Source organism: Solanum tuberosum, unplaced genomic scaffold (assembly GCF_000226075.1).
Source record: "Solanum tuberosum cultivar DM 1-3 516 R44 unplaced genomic scaffold, SolTub_3.0 scf00083, whole genome shotgun sequence".
Taxonomy (NCBI): Eukaryota; Viridiplantae; Streptophyta; class Magnoliopsida; order Solanales; family Solanaceae; genus Solanum; species Solanum tuberosum.
In genome coordinates, this window is record NW_006239015.1 from 642137 (window position 1) to 663163 (window position 21027).

A 21027-nucleotide genomic window follows, 5' to 3' on the forward strand; every position below is an offset into this window, starting at 1 on the left:
TAAGTATAAACAAACTTTCTGTCTCATACATGTATAATTGACCTTGTCTGTTGTTAATACTGTCTCATTTTATATGTCACATTTTTACTTTGTATTTGCATTAAGAAATGATGTAATTTTACCCTTCTACCCTTATTTAATGTTTTCTTAAGTCAACTTTATAATAAATGATGAATACATTTTCAAGATTAATTAACTACTCTATCAAGGGTATAATAGGCAAAATATGATAATTTTTGCATAAATTTTATAAAATGACAAGTATTTTGGGACAACTATTTATGGAAAGGAATGACATATAAAATGGGACGGAGGGAGTATTTCACTAAAAAAAGCACAGCTTAAATAATGGTGCAAGTACATAGTATAATTAATTAAACCCATAAGAGATTGTTTGATCGATGGTTAGAGTTACACAGTTTTAACAATGTAAAGATTAATTATGAGTCAATTTATAAAAATTAGTTATGCAAGGATTGGGTATTCAATATTCATGCATTAATTATTTATATCCCTCATAAAACATTATATATATTTCCTCATAACTTATATATATATATATATATATATATTAGTTATACATGTTTTTAAATTACATACCAAATCTATCGTATTCGGTGCGTTGGAGTTTATACCAACTAACAAATGATTCATAAGGAATTTAACCAAACTATCTAAACATGAAGTATGAATTAGATAATTTTCAAGGTATATATGACATAAATAATGTTCTCTTCCTTTCTATCTTCTTTTTTGCCCTCTTTGCCTTTCTCAAGCTATAACAAAGTGAAAGAGTGAGCAAAACATAAGTGATTTTGAAGTAGAACAAAATATTCAATTTCAAATTATTTATTGTTATTAAGGATATATAAATTGAGATGTGAATAAAGGTTGACTAACTAAGATTTAAATACTAAAAATGTTATATATACATTAATTTTTCTTTTGTAAACACTGTGAATTCTAACAACAAGAATTGTGACAGAAATTCAGCCCAAATCACTTAAATATGGGCCTCATTTAGCCCATAAACCTATTTTGTGAGAGATATTCAGCCCACTAAGTTGATACCCGATATTCAAAATCGAATTCGAAACTTTTCCCCAATTCTGGTTCCATCAAAATCAGAGAACTAGGGATAGGTTTTGGACTTGGTGATCAGAGATTCAAAACTACTGATATGCCTCGATATGAAAGTAAAAATGACGATCGCAGAAGATCGTCTCCGTATTCTTACGAAGATCGGAAGTCGCATCATCACCAGGTTAATTTTTCTCTGAAAAATTTCTGGCCATATGATAAGTTGATTTAAATTGCTCATAATATGCTTGAATAATGTAATATAATCATTACAAAATCTAGAAACTTGACCTAATGAAGGAAGTGACATTATGTGTATAAACAAATTACTAAAATACTGGTAATCTTCGACGTTATCTAAAGCAATTTAATCTGAGAAAGAGTGCTAAGTTTTTTATTCAAGGAACAGTTAGTTGAATAAAGATTACGACTTGAAGCTCCACTAGGCCAATTTTTTGTGTTGTGTAGAGATTAGGGGTGTACATAACTCGGGATAAACCGATAACCTGGACGGAATAAGTGTTGGTGATTTATGGATATCAGGTTATTGAGTTACCAAATTTGTAGGATGAGAAATGGTTGTGTGCGAATGGAACTTTTATGTTACATTGCCACATGGTTGTGGCGGAAGAGAAAATGCAATCCCAAATTGATTGAAATTCTCATTTCTAAGACCTTCAAGAATGAAAATTAAAATGTATTAGCCCTGTCAACTTTACTTTTTCCTCTTTCTAGAGAATGTAGAAAGTATTGGCTAAGGGTGTTACCTTGGAGTAGTAATGGACCTTGGTGTCTATCATGGGAGAATAATGTTGACAAAAAGAAGTAGGTGGTTTATTGCAATACTTCTTAAGCTTTGGTGGAAAAATAGCTGCCCGGTATATGTTCCGGTGAGAAATAGAAGGTACTCGGTGGATTAGTTGAGCTACGCGTAAGTTGACCCGGACATCACCATATTAAAAGGTAAAAGAAGTACTTAAAAATTATGTCCCCGACGTAGCGATTCCATACTTGTTATCTAGTATGCCAATTTAATGTTGCTAAACCTATCCTGGAACCATGTAGAATGGTGTTGGATATATTATGGAACTTCAGTATTTGATGTTTAATAATTAAAATATGCATGTTGTATTCATGCAATTCGATTTAATTTCAAGCACTCATATTTAAAATAACCTAGCTCTTTTTTGTTTCCTTACATTGTCAACTCCATAGAAGAAGCTTTTGCTTGGGAATGTTGATCAGTTAGGCCAATTTTAGTTTGTATGTCATCTCCTGAACTCGTAAGCACATATTTCTTTGCTTGCTGCTTTGGCCTAATTTCAGAATATTGTCTACTTGAACTTCTCCAGAGCCAGTCTAATGGATCACAGCACTACAGAGTGAAGGCTAACGGTTCTGGAGATCAAGACCATCACCGTCACCGTGAGGAGTACAAGGATAAAAGCACCAGGAGCTACAGAAGAAATGACGACAATGAGGATTACAGCCGTTCCAGGAACCATAAATTTGACAGGTGATTTTAGGAAAAGTGTTTGTATGCATAAGCTTTTAGATCTTTCCATATGTTATGATGGTTCTTTTGTGGGGTAGGGGGTGAGTTCATTTTGAATTGATAGGTCATACTTCCCTCGTGGTTCATTTTGTTTTGTCCAATTTCCATAAGTTATAGCTACATTCAATGGGAAGAAATAAATAATTAGAGGATTAGTTAATTTATAGGATTTGTTATTTTTGGAAACACATAATTAATCTTGATAGTGCTTCTGGAATCAGACAAACGGTTCGATGAGGAAAATCAAGGCAATCCAATGGGCTCTCAGCTGGAAGTTTTTGTACAGTTGTAATTTTGGCCAACACAAGACAATTCTTTGTTGTTTCACCAATAAAAAGAATATTTCTTCGATGGGTTTCCTTTACTTTTACACAATTTTTTTTTTGTTAAGTAAAGCTTTTAAAGTAAAATCAATGAGCAACACTAGCACTAAGGCTGTTCTGGACACTACAGTAGGATGTCCCAAGTACAAAATTTGTTCAACTTTGTAACAAACTAACCGGAATCTATCATAGAGTCCTCTTCATATGCATATTGTAAATTCACCGAAAAGCTAACTAACTAAGAACCTATGTTTGAAGACAAACAGCGCAGTTCTTCTGTTGAAACATCTTCGATTCCTTTCTTTCTTCACCACCCAACAGACAGATGCAGGAATGGTTCTCCATAATCTGCTCAGCACCCAAGGAGTTCCTCGACATTCTTTTGCATCACATATCTTAACCCCAAAATATGTTCAAAATAAGGTTACACAACTGGGTAGGTGGGAAAAGTGCGAATAGAAAGAAACAAAGAAGATACTTAATCATTTCATATCTCTCTTTGTACTTCTCACAGCAACAGATTCTTGGCAGCTTATTATATATTATAGAATTAAAGAAAAACACAAAGCCAAATTATACATATAAACCTTTAGTCTGATGATGGATTGTATATATAGCTTACATGATTGTTTTACGAGTACAAGTAACACACGGATAAATGATTATCATTTTTTTGGCCATTTGGTTATTATTGTGATTTTATAGGCGCCAGGATCATGGAGGTAGAGAGAAGGGTGAGACACGTAGGTCCCGTTCTAGGTCAAAGGATTCGTCTCATGACAAAGCTAGATCAAGATCAAGTTCTCCTTTACCACCAAAGAGGTTTCCTTATAATTTTTTTAACAATATGAATTTCCAAGTTGATAACTCGTTATTCCTTAATACGCTCACAGGTTTTCTTTTCACAAATTATGGCAAGATCTCAATTAGTCACATTATCATGTGGTTTTATTTTAAGGGTGTGTTTGGTATGTAGGAAAATCCAATTTTCCCATGTTTGGTTAGTCAAATTACTCTCTAGAGTATATAGATGACTCTGTGGCTATTGTAGACATTCTAAGGTCCTTATAAAGATGAAGGAGGATCTAGGGATAGTTTTCTTTTTCTTCTTTTCTTTATCTTTTGTTTATTCCCGACACACAAGTGTGGAGGGAGGATATGATGTAAATTTTTGGATACCAGCTTTGAGCTGATGATTGATATACAAATGTTACCTTTATCAAAATAAAAAATTACTCTCTAGGAAAAGAAGTTCCTTAAAAATGACTTCCTTAATCAAAGTTGAAAAAATAAGTCACATAAGTGACATTGCAAGTTCATTATCTCTTACTCACCCACCCAACATCCCCATCCCCACCCCCGTCACACCTAAACCACCACTCCCCACCACATCCCACTCCTATAGTGGTTTGCTAGATAACATAAAATACTCTTGAGATAATATTTTTATGCTTACCTACCAAACCTTAGAAAATAAGTAAGAAACCCACTTATTTTTCAAGACAACATTTTCTAGGAAAATATTTTCCATGGAAATGATTTTCCTCCATACAAACACACTCCAAATGTTTGCAATTTTTTTATTATATTAAAAGGATTCATGTCTTTTTCTCAATGCACTATTTCATTTTCCTGTGAGGGATTCGTTTGTTTTCGTTCTTGTAATACATGAATCTATTTTACTCAAATCATAGAAAAAATTCTTGATTCATTTAACTCTTCGAGGCATCCACAAAATTGATTTGTCATAGGCTGTTTTTCTTTTCGACAGCAAGCGGACAAGTGGCTTTGATATGGCTCCACCAGTTGCAGCATCTTTTTATAGTGGGGCAGGTTAACATTTAAAACCTGAACAGCACATATAATTATTGCTCTCTCTTACCTAAAATGATGTCAGTCCTTTATTTAGAGATTAATGGTTATGTTCAATATGATAAGCTTTAATTTGGTTTCATGCTGATAATTTCTACTTGAACTGAGAGATCGTTGTTGTGTTGTTTGCTGTTGTGTTGGTTCCTTTTTTGTGATTTTGTTACATATGGCTAAGAAGGCAATATTGGACTTTATGTCCCACCATGCTACTCGTGGGCGTGAGGACTGTAGATTTAATTCAACGAGGAATCAGTGCTTCGGTTAGCTGGAACTTTTCCATCATCAACAGCAACTGTTGTAATTTGGTAGACTCACAATTGTTATCCAGGAATCTGCAGTGGTGGAATATAATTCTTGTTTTATTATCTGAATGGTATACAATATCTTGGTAAGGAATAGTAGTTTTTCCCTTTTATGCTCTCTCTTCTGGTAAAAAGTTACTAATTTAATCCCTTTGTGTTGAAGACTAAATTTTTCAAAATATTTAGCATTTAAATCTGTCATTTGTCAGTTGTAACACATTAATTTCTCAGTTCTTACATTTTGATTCATCTCTTTCGATTCCCTCTTTACTTATTCCTCATTATGTAGAACAATTTCTGGGTTCTTCCAATGGTCATCCATCGATTCCTGGAATGTTACAGAATGTTTTTCCAACTGATGCAACTCAGGTACGACTATTTTAATTCATATGATTGCTTCTTATATTTATTTTTTGCATCCTCAAATGTAAGTTTTCCATGTGGATCCATTTAATTATTTCTCTGATTAAGGTGTCTTCAACAGGTTAATCCATTAGGTTCATTCCCTTTCTTGCCAGTCCAAGCCATGAGTCAGCAAGTAACTATATTCTTCTGAAGTTCAATTCTCTTCTGTATTTACAGCAAGTATTTCACATTTTTTTCTGTTTTGCTCATAGGCTACAAGGCATGCACGACGAGTCTATGTTGGTGGCCTTCCACCACTGGCTAATGAACAGGTATGGCGATATTGGTATAATGGTCCATTTCCATCATCTTTCATCCACATTGTACCTGGGGTCCTGACTTCTCTCTGAAATGGTTGTCATGACTTAATGGCACATGTTATACTTTATTATCATTTTTTAAGCTTGCACATTGTAGAGGCTGAATTGTATTACATGTATTCTAAGATTGGTAATGGTTCTTCAAGTCATGAGTTTGAACCTTGCCACGGACAAAAAATCTGTTATTTAGAAGGGTGAGGGGGCTTGCCCGCTATCCATGGAGAGATTCGAACTGTGCATATTAGAAAAAAGAATGGTGATGACTCTTAGAAATGGTTTTATGGTAAAAGGGTGAGAAAATGGTGAAAACAGAGGTTCATTGTAGGGTCGGAGACAGGTATAAATTTTAACTTGAGGAGGAAATGTTTTGGAAACAGCTCCCTAGCCATAGGCATATAACTTACGATGTTGATCTATTTTTATAAATTAGGCCATAGCCTTGCATTTTTTCTAATTTGGGATTGAGGTGTAGTTGGTTTATTTATGAGCATGAATGCATCAATTTGAAAGATGTTCTCTTCTTGCTTTATGAAAATTGAAAAATTTCCCCCCTCCCAAACAAAGGGTTATGTCCATAAAAATTCTCTCCTTGTGCTGAAATTGCCCATTAAAACAAGCTGACATTTTAACTCAACTATAAGACTATATCAAGGCCAAATGTGTCCCTTTTGCATTCTCGTAAGAGTGAGTCGACATTGAGAGTGCTCAATTCTCAAGCGTCGTATGCCATATAAGAAAAATATGCTGTATGGTAGTATCTTATTGCAGGACTTCGTCATATATTTTGTCTCTCTTGGGATTCCTTATTTCTCCTTCTTTTGCTGCATCTGAAACAGACAATCTCTGCATTTTTTAGTCATGTTATGATTGCAGTTGGTGGAAATTCTGCTGGCCCAGGTGCATTCAACTTTCCAAAGTGATACTTTCATATATTTCCACTGTACACCCCTTGTGAGTTTAACCTTTTTCTGAATCTCAGGTGATGCAGTTGTCAATGTGTACATTAATCATGAAAAGAAGTTTGCATTTGTGGAGATGAGAACGGTTGAAGAAGCCAGTAATGCAATGGCATTAGATGGAGTTGTTTTTGAGGCATGTCAAACTACAGCCTTCTCTCTCTCTCTCTCTCTCTCTAGGTTTTGGGATTCATCTAGTTTCTCTCTTTTGGCACAATGAGAAGTGACTTAAAGTCCTAACACTTATCTTTTTTCAATTTGGGTGGAAGGGGTAAGGTGGTGGTTTGGGAGTGTGAAGGAAAGAGCAAGGGAAACCCAAGGGACTTGAGACAATTTTTATATCTATGGCTGGAATGATATTTAACAACTTATTAATTGAAAAAAAATGATTCACTTCTAATGTTCCCCTTTATTCTTTTGTTTTGTTTGTGAGAATTTCCGTTATAATACATGAGATGGAAAAACAGTCCTGGTTCTTCATGAATAGAACTGTACCTGTGGCTCCAGGTAATGAGATCCATCTATGTTCTATAGTGCTCAATAATTCGGGTATCTTCATGAATCATCTCATTGAGGTTAACTGAAGATGCTGATATGTTTTGATAGATGATGCAACTCTCATCATGTTGTGAGTAATAGAAAGCACTTCCAATCCTTTTTATTTTTTTATTCAAATGAAAGCACTAATGCTGAGAACTTCCTGACTCCTTTTTCTGTATACTTGTTTGAGGGGCAAGAGTTTGGGAAATAACTTTTGACTTGAAAAGAAATTTATGTGTTCGGCATGGATGTTTCAAGAGGAATAGTTTGGAAGACACCTTTAGGCTTTAAAGGAATTTTATAATTTCTTGTCAGCATTAATTCTCCATAATAGTAGTACTTGTTCCGATGAAGATGTTTTCTGCAGACAGATGAAAATCCTCAAATATTCTTCCCCATTGGCAATGACATATATAAATGAGTATTCTTTGTTGTTTGCTAAGCTGGGAGCTCGTGTCTCTAGTTCGTTGTTTCGCCATGTGCATTTGTTAGTCTAACTATTTGTTATTCTCTATGCTTTACTGTAAACAGGGTGTTTCCGTCAGGATTCGAAGGCCCACTGATTACAATCCTTCTTTGGCTGCTGCACTTGGTCCTGGCCATCCAAGCCCTCACCTTAACTTAGCTGCTGCTGGACTCATGCCTGGGTAAGTGGAAGTTGTCTATTTTCCTTCATTGTTGTTGCTGCTGAAATCGTGCCCCTGTTTCATGGTGGCCTAATTTTTGCTTGATTGGTATTAGAAAGGTAAGTTCTATAGCTAATTTTAAGGCTGGAAATATATTAGAGTGAATGATTGGCCGCTAAAGTCCAATATAACCACAAAATGAGTGTCACTGAGATACACATGCTAATTTGCCGTCATACAAGATTGGAAACGACCACGTTAGGCAGAGGGTGCAAGTAAGTAGCATGCATCGAGAATAAAGTTAAGAGATAGTTGCTTGAGATGGTTTGGTCATATCTTGCATCAACCTTCAGATGCACTGGTCTATAGATGCAAAACCATGTCGAGTGAATTTGTTATAATGGGGACGAGATAGACCTAAAATCACATGAATGGAAGTTGTCTTGAAATCCCCATAACCTTTTAAAATGAACTCCTATAACCTCCCTCACTTTTGATACTTGACAATGTCAGCATTCCTTTCAATGTCATGCAGACCTAGGGAAAAAGTACTATGGAAGGAAAAGATTTATTTAGGCAATACCTTTTAGTTGGGACTATGCCCTATTTTGGGATTTGTTGCTCCCAATTGCACACGCAAGTGTAAGTGGTCACGCAAGTAATATAGTGACTTTTAAAAGAACCGGATTATCGAACCCAAAAGACTTGTCAATTAACTATTTACTAAATTATACTAGTCTAATTATTTATTTAAGAGTGCCAAAAGTGTATGATTTTTATTTGTAAAGAAAAGAATGGAGGAATGAAATAATAAAATTACTTACCGTGATTGCAGCATGCATAGGGTTTCATGTATCACATATCATGTATGAATTAACTACGGTTATCAAATTATTGATTTACATGGTTGATTTTATGATCATGGTCTCCCGACCTCTAATCGCCTACTCCAATTAGCTGTCTAACTACATCGTTGAGCGGGGATAAGCAATCCTAATTGACGAGCATTTGTATTTCATCATGTTTTGTAACCAAGCTAGGTGTTCGTCCGGGCGTCACTCCTAACCACAAATCTAATCAATTTAATGAAAGATCAAGCTTTTTGTATCCTTTGGTCTATCTACCTTATCGTCTCCCGAGTCCAAGAATAGACAATATATTTATCTCTATGGTGATCGGGCATGAAATACTAAAACAAGAATACAAAAGTAATTTAAAGTGATGACCAACATTAATTCAAAACAATCGATGTTCAACAATTACCCGTAGCCATAACCCCAGAACAAGTGTCTTTAGCTGCTAATGTCTAAGAAAAGAAGAAGAAGAAAAGAACCCTTAAAAGTATTGACAACTTTATACTTGATGTCCTATAATTGATGTCCCCATAATAATTATTCTCATGGACTATGGACTATTTATAGAGATAGAAACCCTAAATAAAATAACTTGAGTCCAAAACAAATTGAGAAACCAAACCCAAAAAGGATTCAGTTTCCTAGTTGTGTATTATGTAGCCACCACTTCCGCCGCCTTCAACTATTTGGAAATGCCTTCACATGATGCCACGTGGCAGTAAGGCCAATATCAACTTGCTTTCTTTGGTTATCTATACAATTTGTATAAATATGAATATAGTATTCAATTTAATCCGTTAAGCTGCTTGCTTGATTTCCTTCTATAATCTTCTATCTTTAATTCGTTTTAGCTCCAAACTTCATCATCTTTACACCAATTTACTCCTACAAATAAAATGCACTATTTAGCACAATCCATAAAATTCATGCTAAAAAAGGACAAATGAAAATACTAAATGTGAGGCAAATAATGATTAAAATATATTTTTTTGGCCTCACATCAGGATTTTTCTTGGGAGGGGAAATGGATTGAAGATGGGAGCATACATATGCTAAGTTACTTGGACTCAGCAAAATCGGTGCCGCACTCGTGTCGACACGACACTGACACGGGTAAGGGTGTGGGATCTATGTCGGATCCGGTCAAACGAGATCGGGTGTGTCGACCAACAATTCAATGAAGAAAATTGAAAATTTGATATCTCAAAGTAAATATTTGGATAGATCGGAAATAAATACCTTCAATTTTTCTGCTATATAGTGATTTATACTAGTCCTTTGTGTCCTTCAAAGGTTTTTTCTTGATAAATTAGAGTGATGTACCGTACCAAAGCTCTCGTGCTAAGCACACATTGGTGTATGAATTTGTGAGAGAGGAGATGTGGCGCCGTTTTGGAACTGAACTAGGGTTCTTCATCGTTTTGTTTCTCTGGCTGCTTCATTTTATGCATGATTGGAGAAGAGGGGAACGTGGGGGTTTGGAGAAATAGGGTGTGGGCCGAGTCGGTCATGGTTTGGGCCAGATTTGGTTTTGAACATTGGGCTAAATTTGGCTGAATATTTGGAAATGGATGATGGTCCATAACATGAGTGAGACCAGGTCACTTGGAGTCTTATCAAAAATAAAATCAAAATTAGAGTATTATTTAAATGAAAAATAATTTTCGATTTAAATTAGAGTATTATTTAATCATAATTAGAGCAGGTCCCTTCGACGGTACATTATAAGTTTTCCATAGTGTCTCATATTTATGTATATTTTTAGATTTTTAGTTTGTTGTTTTGCCGAGTCCCTGCACCCATATTCGTATCTAGATTCATATCCCGAATCTTAAAAATCAGATCATGAAGGATCCGACATGCGGATCCACACCCGTGTTGGACTCCCGCACTGAGTCCGAGCAACTTAGAACAGATGCTCACCAAGCACCCTTACACAGAGAAAATATGATTCTTACAATTGCAGCGCTTTGTTGTCTTCTATTTTGGGAGACTATTTTGTGTATGGTCTTTGTTCTAACAAATAATGTTATTCTTTTCCTCTTAATTTCTTTCTTACCCTGCCAAGCTGTTTCCTTTTTTGTTTTTGTCTTCATGTGCATATTTTTCTCATCAGAGCAACTGGGGATGCGGAGGACCAAGATCGTATTTTTATTGGTGGATTGCCATACCTTTTTACTGAAGTGCAGATTAAAGAACTACTGGAGTCTTTCGGGTACACAAATCTTTATTAGATGTCCATTATCACTAAGTTTCAGAATTTTACTGGAGCTCTAATGTACTGAATGTTGTCTAGTTCAGACCTTTGCGTAGATTTGAGGTGGTGAAGGATAGAGACACAGGAAACTCTAAAGGTTATGGTTTCTGCACATATCAGGTGATTAAGCTGATAGCTAAGTTTATTCTTGCCTTAGAGTTTTTAGATGTAGAAAATGTTCCAACTCTTTCCATATCAAGATTGATTTTTGAAAGCTAATTAATTAGACGTGTTTCTTCTTTTGATCTTCATTTTTGATCCGTAAATATCGTTCCATAATTTGATTATTTACTTGTTATTACTAATTTGATCCCATTCTTTTCAGACTGAAAATCTGCTATTTTTGGAAGTGTTGGCTTTATAGTTTATGTGCATCATTTATATTCTTGTAAAAGCAAGATCACATACTCTTCCTCTCAATTACTTGATTGAGTTGATCCTATGGTTTGAGATTGAGAGCTTGCTGATTGATGTCTAGGGTTTATAGTTTTGCCTCAAATATTTTTGTTGTATTGCTTCCTTTTGTTTCGTTGATACTTCAAATTTATTTTTTAATACTGCATCAAGCATTGTCATATACTTCACTTTTTTGTTGGTACTTCAGATGTTTGGTTTATAATTTTGCCTTTCAGGCTCAAATATTTTTTTTTATTGCTTCTTTTTGTTTTTGTTGATACTTAAACTTTTAATGCATCAAACATTGTGTTTCTCTATGGTTTTTCACTTCTTCCGTATTACTCCACTTATCAGTTAATGTGATACCTCAGATTCTCAATCATCTACTTCCTCTGCAGCCTCCACTTCAGTTCCACATTATGGGATTTCATAGATACCTGGGCTGATCCTACAGCCCAACTCTGCTTCCTTACTGCAGCATATCAGCCATTTGCAGATAATTTGCTTTATCTCTCTCCATTCTTCCTATTCTTGATATTCTCATTATTCCTCCCGTCATAGTTTACTGAAGATGTCGCTGATAAGAAAAAGTTCACTGAAGATGTCAATCTGTTTAGTTACAATTTACAAATGAGGCCTCCAATTTTTTTAGATTTCCAAGAATAGATAGAATTTTGTTCTCCTTGCCAGCACATTTCTCCGTCCAGCCTCTTTCTACATTGATTAATAGGATATGGTCTCATCTTCATGCCAGTTGAGTAAAATGCTCAAAAGTTTTTCAAATCTGCAGAGGTTTTGCTGAGTCAACACTGAATTGTCCTCTGTTTATTATAGATCTCGATTTTTCACCTCCTTTAAATAAAATGCTATTGCTTCTTATGCTGAAGAAGGTTCTACGTTATAATGGGTAGCTGACCAACTATTACTTGCTTCAGAATCCATTGGATACAGACATGGCTTGTGCTTCTTTAAATGGCTTAAAAATGGGTGACAAGACACTGACGGTTCGACGCGCTACCTCTAGGTATGTTCTCATCTAGCTTGTAGGAAATCTAGTGATTGAAGACTGGCAATATGTGAGGCTATGCAAAATTTTGGCCTGCAGTAATGTAATCTGGATTTCATCTCCTAAACTCTTTTTTTCTATGAAATATTGCTTTTGAAATTTTCTGTAAGTCTTGCATTACCTCTTTGTTTGTGTCTTAGTTGAATGAATTTGTAATGGCTTCTTTGTCGTACATTTATTCCTGCTTAGCATCTGAAGCAAACATTTATAGTAACAAATCAATTTTTCTAAACTGAACGTCTGATTGCTTACTTTTGTGTTCAAACATCATCTGGATCTACACTGTGTACATTGCCAGATTATTATGTTTTTGAGGTTCATGTACAAGTGTTGACCTTCCTGTGAGATGAAATATGGAAGTACATTATGCTACCAAAGAAACGTGTCTTCAACCTATTTGGATAGTCTGAGATGATGTTAGATCAATTTTGTCAATCTTTGGGAAGAGCGTACCAACTGATAATTCAGAATCAAATTTTGTTTATTTTTTCAGTAAAGATTCTTGTGCTTTTAGAAACAAATGTCTTGCATGCTCTCTTCGTCCATCTCAAAAAGTAGAATTTGTTAACTGCTTTGAGCTTAACAATGTTCAATAGCCAAGTAAACTTTTGAATGATGATTAACTTCTTTCCCTATACTGACTATATCGTCCATATGCTATTTTGATGAAGGGGTGTTTGGTTTCTGGGAACCACACTTGTTGTTTGGATTTTGGAAAGGGCTATTCTGTATTTAACCCTCCATGGTAATTTACTGTGCTCTTTTATGACTTATTTCCGATCATGTTTACCGTAGTGGGCAGGTGAAATCTGAACAGGAGTGTATATTAGCTCAGGCAAGGCAGCACATAGCTATGCAGGTTGAATACTTTCTACTGTATTAACTTATTATTCTAAATACTCCCTTTGTCCCAAAAGTTTCGACATTTTTCACTTCCTGAGTTTTGAGCTAAGTGAACTTTGACTAACATTTTAGAATAATGTTCATGTGCAGTTTGATATGTGCGAATTGCAATTTGTAGTACTTTTTGTGAAACTTCTAATGTCTAATTTTAATTCAATATAATAAATAAAATTGATCTGATCTAACTCCTAAAATTGGTCAAATTGACCTCAATAAGCAAAAGGTGACTGGGATGCAGTGTGCATTTTCCCTTAATTTTGAATGCTGAAGATTACGTTGCTTGCTTGCAGAAAATGGCTTTTGAAGCTAGTGGTATGACTATTCCTGGTACCGAGATAGGGCCTGTTGTGACTGCTGAAATTCCAACCAAGGTCTTATGCTTAACTGAGGTATTTGTTAGTCTGGGAAAGGTTATAGAACTTATATTTAAAGACAATGGTAAAATATTGTAGTAATGCTAATGAGTTATCTTCCTCTGAATATTTGAAGGTGATCACCCCTCAAGAATTATTTGACGATGTAGAGTATGGAGAAATTTTGGAAGACATGAAAGAAGAAGGCCAAAAATTTGGTAACTGCAGCTTCTCATTCATTAACATATCTTTTGTTATCTCTTTTTTGTTTTATGATATGTTCTTTATGTTTCAATCTGTTTCCCATGTTCACATTGAAATTGTTTCTATTCAAAAAAAGATGATTGAACATGAGACACTTTTAAATTGATTTATTATGAGGCCGCTTTAAATAACCGCAGTAGTACCAGGGAGGGTTATCTTCTCTTTGATAACTCATAAAAACGACCAAAAGTTCTAGTATGATGGTTGATTTCTCACCTCCATAATTGGATGAACCAATGATTTAAGACTTAAATGAAGAAGAGATTAAGGGAAAAAAGGTAACTGGATTTATAATAGTTTTTGGTTCTATGGGAAAAACATTTTTGAATAGATGATAAAAGATTGGGTACCTTTGTAGGACAATATTCTTCAACTGTTCGTGCTTGAACTTTCAGCCACGAATTTTGTCTTGCAAGCTGCTCTATAATGTCTATTTCACTCACAGGACTACCCACTGTTTTTTCCCTCATAAGTCTCTGCTACTTACATAACATGGGCCTTTGACGTGTTCCCCCATTTATGTGGATTCTTATCTTTCAATTTGTTAAAATTTCCTAATATATTGTGCATCCTTTTTTGTTTTGGGTTTTCCTTTTATGTGTGCTACTTGATCTGTACAATTAAGTATTTGATAAGTCAGTATTGGATTTCCTTTGGCTGAATTATAGGTGACTTGATTGATGTTGTTATTCCTCGGCCAGAACCTGATCAAAAAATGGTGGATGGTTTTGGGAAGGTAATAATGTTTTCATTTTTACGTGTCTAAGCTTTAGGAATTAATTCAATTTTGTTATGCTGAGCATTTGTTGTATCCGTGCTGTGTGTTCTGCAAATACTTTTTATTGTTCAATTGAGCAATGAAACCTGTACAACTTTGCTGCAATAGAAAGCCCATGGTCACTTGTTGGTTGACATTAGTAAAAATAAAGTGCTCTGTTACTAGAAGTTATCGCTTATTTTCCTTTTCTGTTTGATTCTAGATTTTGAGATCATCATAGAATTTCCAGTTTAGGCAATTTTTGAATGAAGAAGTGATGCATAAGCATTTTTAGGTTTTTCTTTCCTCATCTGTCTCTTATATGTTTTAATCCTCAACATTTTGCTGCACAGAGAATTGAAACGACATTATTTAATCCTCATTAAAAATGCACACAAAATGTAGCATGACTATCAAATGATCATTTTGCCAGTAATGTACATCTTGATAGTTCCCCCTGCATGGGTGTTATATATAGCCATAAATCAATAGTCAGGATAATACGCAACAATTATAGGAGTCTTTTTCGATCTTGAATCCCCTCTCCGTTCAGATGGTTTTGTGTTTCAAACTGCAGGTATTTCTCGAGTACTCTGACACTATCGGTTGCACTAAAGCAAAGGCAGCACTTGGTGGAAGGAAATTTGGAGGGAATACTGCTGTTGCCATTTTTTATCCTGAAGACAAATACTACAAGAAGGATTATGCCTCTTAAGTTTCTGAATATCTTCCATGTTTATATAGTCTTGTATAGTTTTAGTGCTTGTAATCGTCCATTTAGCTACGTTCAAGGCTGTTTGATAATTTTTTCTTCTATCACAATTGAAACGCTAACCTACCCATGGTGGGTGGTTTGGGCTCTTTGATATAGTCTCTCTATTAGGAGAAGTTTTTCATGTTTCAAACTACTGTAATGACCAGATTTTAGATGGTACCAGATTTAATATCAATATAATTCTCAATACTACTAACATATAAGCCTTGCTACTAGTTGATACCAACTTATAGATTTCTTCATGTGATTTTAAATCTATCTGATTTTAGCATATTCAATTATCATATAACTCACCTATAGATTGGTGCATGTAGATGTTTAATATGACATAATCATATCGCCTTTTTAGACACTTTAATCTAATTTTTATTCTCTTTTGGGTTACTTATACCTTATGTTGGATACAATCAATTCTAGTACTACTAATATTTTTCAATTTTATTCGATTACACATTTATCTAAACATTCACATTTCAATGATAAGTCATTTATTAGTTAGTTGAGGTTTAAATGTGTCAATATTCATTTCAATCTAAGTACTAATGTTAACATAACACGAAGAGCAAGAGAGTGAATGAATATCAGATCTCTTTCTCATTTTCTATTTAAGACAACATAAAAGTTAAAACTACAAAAAGAAAAATAAAATAAAATTAAAGTATAGATTCAAGAACGTGAAGAAATGCCAAAAGGGAATATAATAGTCAAGTTTTATCCAAAAAGTATGATTTGCTGATTAGGATTTGTGTCACTGTCAATTCATGTTTTTATAGATAAATTTTGACCTATTCTCCAATTTCCCAACTCCCAAGAATTAAATTTATTCTTTGTCGTGGATAATCAATTTTAATCCAAGAATTGTTGGAAATAGAGTGTTCATGGTTTGGATAAAAATTGATTGAAATTGAGAAATCGAATTCAATTTTATTTGAGTTTGGTTTGGTTCTAGATTTTAAAAAATCGATTGTATTTGGTTTGATTATAATTTTGTTCAACAAAATCGAAGAAATAATCGAACCAATCCACCAAATAAAGAAAAAGGAAAGTAAGTCACATAAATTGGGATAAAGGGAGTAACTAATTTTATTATGTAAAATAATTAATTAATTAATATTGTTTGTCATGTGTAGGGGTGTTCACGGTTTGGATAAAAACAGATCCAAACTGAAAAATCGAACCAAATCGATTAGATTAATCGATTTTATTTGAGCTTGGTTTGCTTTGATTTTAGATTTTTAAAAACCGATAGTATTTGAGTTGATTATGATTTTGTTTGAAAAAAACCAAAGAAATAACCGAATCAAATCGACAAATGATATAGATATATTTTATTATTATATATACATAATATATTATTTTTTAAAACAATTTTAAAGATCTTAATATGTTTTCATCAAAATTTATTTATACTTTAGTTGTAAAAGCAAAAATGTCCAAGGTGAGAATATTTATCTTATCGGTTTCATGCATATGAGTGTCTATGACAATTCTTTGTGGGATTGAAAATGTCACCGTCTCTTCCTTCTAGAACAAAATAGTAAATTCAGTGATCAAAAGTTCTGTTATGACATTCATTCTAACCATTGTTCGTTTTGAATGGATTGATGTCATTTTTTCATGTTTTGAATGAATTGTTTCTTTTATTTTTGTATATAGTTAATAACCGAATCAAACCGAAACCGATAACAACCAAGTTGATAAATGTATATTATATTTGATTTGGTTTGATTTTAATAATTTTAAAACTGATTAAGTTTGTTTGGTTCTGATTTTGACCAATAATTAACCCAAACCAATCTGCCCCCCTAGTTGGGAACTAAAATCCCCAAACACAACTAATGGTCTAACTCTTGTCCATTTCATAAGATTAACATACTCTTTATATATATATATCATATCAACCTCAAGTTTAAAGTGAAAAATAAAATATTTTTTAATCCAAGAAATCTTTATGCACTAAAATTCCTGAAAAATAACCAATGGCCTCACTTGTCCATTTGATTAGATTAACACAACACTCCATGTCACCCACCTCAAGTTAAAAGAGGGGGAAAATGATTTTTTTTTATTTCTATGGCCCCACTAAAATCCTCAAAAACAATCAATGGCCCCACTTGCCCATTTTTATAAAATTAACTTAACTTTCTCTCCATCTCAAGATTATTAATGGATAATGTTGACACTTTTTGTCTCCTCCAACCCTCTTAGCTATAAATACTCATCAAATCACATATCATCTCTTATATTTTTTAACAAAGTTTATCACCTTGTTTGTGCTTTCTCACTACCCCAATTTACTTTTTCATTGATTTTGTTTGAGAAGAAAGAAAATGTTGGCAATTTTCAAGAAAAGTGTGGTTGATCCACCAAAGGAGCTGCAGAGCCCAGCCTCTTTGCAATCATCAAACAAGGCTGTTTCCCCTGAAGAGACTATGAAGGATTTCTTAGCTTCAAATTCCAACAATGGGTTTTCCATTGGATTCATGGACAAGGCATTCTTGGCCTATTCCAAACCTCCATCCTCATCAAATGCTCAACAAAGGTGAATCTTTTAAACCCCCCACCAAAAGAAGAAAGAAAGAAAGAACCCATGCCTCTGCTATCTTGAGATTTGGCAATATTATTTATGAAATGATCATAAAGATTCAATTTTTCACTAGTAAATGAACAAAAAGATAAAGTGGGATGCTAAATGTTAATGATTATTTCTTGAATTCTGCATTATTATTTTTTGTCATTTTGCTGCTTCTTTTGTGTGGTAATAATGAGACAAATGTATGAACTTTTTTCTCTTTTCCAGGTTGTTCTGTGGGTTGAATGGCATATACTGCATTTTCTTGGGAAGCTTGAACAACTTATGGGCACTAAACAAGCAGTATGGTCTGTCAAAGGGTACCAATGAGGCCATGCTTGTGAGTGAAGCATATCGCACCCTCCGTGACAGAGGCCCATTCCCAGCTCATGAGGTCCTCAAGGGACTTGAGGGTAGCTTTGGCTTTGTGATCTATGATCATAAGGCTGGTAATGTCTTTGTTGCCCTTGTAAGTTCTTTTCTAGTTCTAAAGTTTATCCTCATCAATATGCAATTTTTAATAATGGTAGTTTTCGAGCCCGTTAGTGCTGAGCACCTCAACTATTCATTAGGTACATGCTACCTCCTACCAAACTACGGTTTAGGCAGATAGAAGGAAATGACTTTGGCAGATTTTAACTCTTTCTTGCAGTTACAATCACCAAAAGAAAGTGCATTTTCTCTACAAATGTATATAAACAACACTTTCTTACTCTAATTGGAGATGGGATGATGGTGATATCAATCTTGAAAGGAAACATATACAATAGATTATTTATTATATTCTATTAAGACATAATTTACTTTTTTTCTCTTTCATTGAATGTCATGAATGGTGTCTATGTATAGGGTGCCGATGAAACTGCAAAGATGTTCTGGGGAATAGCATCTGATGGATCTGTCATGATCTCTGATAGTGTGGATCATATCAAAGGAAGCTGTCTCAAATCATTTGCTCCCTTCCCAAGTGGTATGTAGCTCAAATTGGACCAATGCTTAAAGCAAATTGTCTTTATCTTTTCCAGTTACACTTGACAGGAGGTTGATGGGATACAACTTCTCCTTTTAATGAGAAAACGCATTGAAAAAAAATTGATTTTTGATGAGATGGATATCTTGGCAGGGTGCATGTACCACAGTGAAAGTGGATTGAAGAGCTTTGAGCATCCAAGTTACAAGATGAAAGCAATGCCAAGAGTGGATAGTGAAGGAGCCATGTGTGGAGCTTGCTTCAAAGTTGATGTCTACTCCAAGGTGAATAGCATGCCAAGAGTTGGAAGTTCTGCCAACTGGGCTAATTGGGGCCAGCAGGCTTAGGTTCATTTGGACCTCATTTTAACTAACTACAATATAAAGAAGAAAAGAAAAAAGTACTTTATCTTTGTCTTCATTCCTGTTTCCCTGTTGTATTTCAATAAGCCTCCTGCATCTTCCATAAGGGCCTCAGCTTTGTAAATTTCACATGAGGTTCCAACATGAGAAGATTGTTGAGTTTCCCTTTTTGTTTGTTTGTTTAGTTCCTAAGTGTTGAAAAAGTAACGAGCAATTAGAACAATCTATATAAGTTATTTGTAATGACAATCAAGATGCAATGACCATGTAGCTGTTTTCTTCACAAAATTTGTGCTAAACCCCTTTAAGTTTCTGTAAATATTGAGCCCCATCCCTCAAATAATTTATTTCAACCACTATGAAATTATCCAGAGATAGATGGTTGGCTACTCACTAACATGAGTGAACAATTTGAATTTGAAGCTTACAAAGGAGGATGCACAGAAAGCTGAACAGGTCATCTCATCTATGTCACCAGATGAGTTGGAAAGAATGGTGAGATGGGCAGCAAGGATTCAAACAGGAATACAAGTCCTCAAGATTACCAAAGATTTTGTCATGGCAAATCCTGGCATGAGCTTGGCACTTTTTGTGCCCATTTTAGCTGTCTTCCTTCACCTGTTTGGCTACATCTGAGCTTTTTCTGTTCTTTTATATTTTCTTGGCATGTTAGGAAAATTCATTCATTTTTTCTTATCAGTTAATAAAACTCTATACAAAACAGCACTAAATAGTGCTGGATATATACAATATAGCATTACAAGAAACTCATACTCCTTAACTATTCTTGCTAGGACTTAAAGAGATCTATTTCAGCATCATAAACGATATGCCTTCTACACCAAAAAGTTAAGATGTGATCATGTCTAGATCTCTTTTGATTTGTTACCTTTTGATAGAAATCGGTATCCGAAACCTGCTAGCCTGACTTATCTGGATTAGTGCTGGTAGGCCTACTAAGAGAGTGAAGTGCTCCCTCTTAGAAATTCTCCATTCCTAGTACTGAACTGTTACCAAGTCCTCTCATTCCTAGACACAATGATAGCTACTTGGTAGTCTTTGGGAAGACCCAGTTCAAGATAAAAATGCAAAGAAACCTTTCATATATGTATTTGCAACTGAATGTAGCAGAAATAGATAATTTTTATCTTCTGCATTTTCAAATGTGTATCATTATCTTAAACTAAGATACCTTTTACATCTCAAGTGTGTAATGAAAATCTCACCCTCATTTGACTTAAAGAACTGGTTCAATTATAACTACTGGATAAGGAACCAAGATGGTGTAATATTAATCATGTGCTAGATATACACTTGGGTTTATTCTCATTTGTTGTATAACATTTAGGGTCTGTTTGGAAAGCCACTCGGTAATTGGAATTGGTGTAATTACTAGGGTAGTAATTACCAGCCTAGTAATTACACTAACCTGTTTGGTTGCCACAATGTAATTATACATGTCCTGTTTGGATGCCACAGTGTAATTACACATGTTCTGTTTGGATACACAATTGCAATC

General features: G+C 34.5%; 2 protein-coding genes across 2 annotated transcripts; both read left to right on the plus strand.

Annotated features, from left to right (window-relative positions):
- Positions 1–1076: 1076 nt before the first annotated feature.
- LOC102599473 (splicing factor U2af large subunit B-like) lies at positions 1077–15802 on the plus strand. The gene is made up of 18 exons (XM_006347001.2): positions 1077–1264; positions 2433–2596; positions 3664–3780; positions 4730–4791; positions 5422–5501; positions 5617–5670; positions 5750–5809; positions 6694–6754; positions 6837–6949; positions 7885–8000; positions 10950–11048; positions 11135–11210; positions 12422–12510; positions 13348–13411; positions 13746–13844; positions 13945–14026; positions 14741–14808; positions 15407–15802. The coding sequence occupies exons 1-18, from the start codon at positions 1181–1183 to the stop codon at positions 15542–15544; spliced, it is 1626 nt and encodes a 541-aa protein (XP_006347063.1). The 5' UTR covers positions 1077–1180; the 3' UTR covers positions 15545–15802.
- A 1987-nt stretch (positions 15803–17789) lies between these two features.
- Positions 17790–20258, plus strand: LOC102599804 (stem-specific protein TSJT1-like). The gene is made up of 4 exons (XM_006347002.2): positions 17790–18146; positions 18405–18645; positions 19026–19146; positions 19300–20258. Exons 1-4 carry the CDS (start codon positions 17935–17937, stop codon positions 19491–19493), a joined length of 768 nt encoding a protein of 255 aa, XP_006347064.1. The 5' UTR covers positions 17790–17934; the 3' UTR covers positions 19494–20258.
- The last annotated feature ends 769 nt before the right edge of the window (positions 20259–21027 follow it).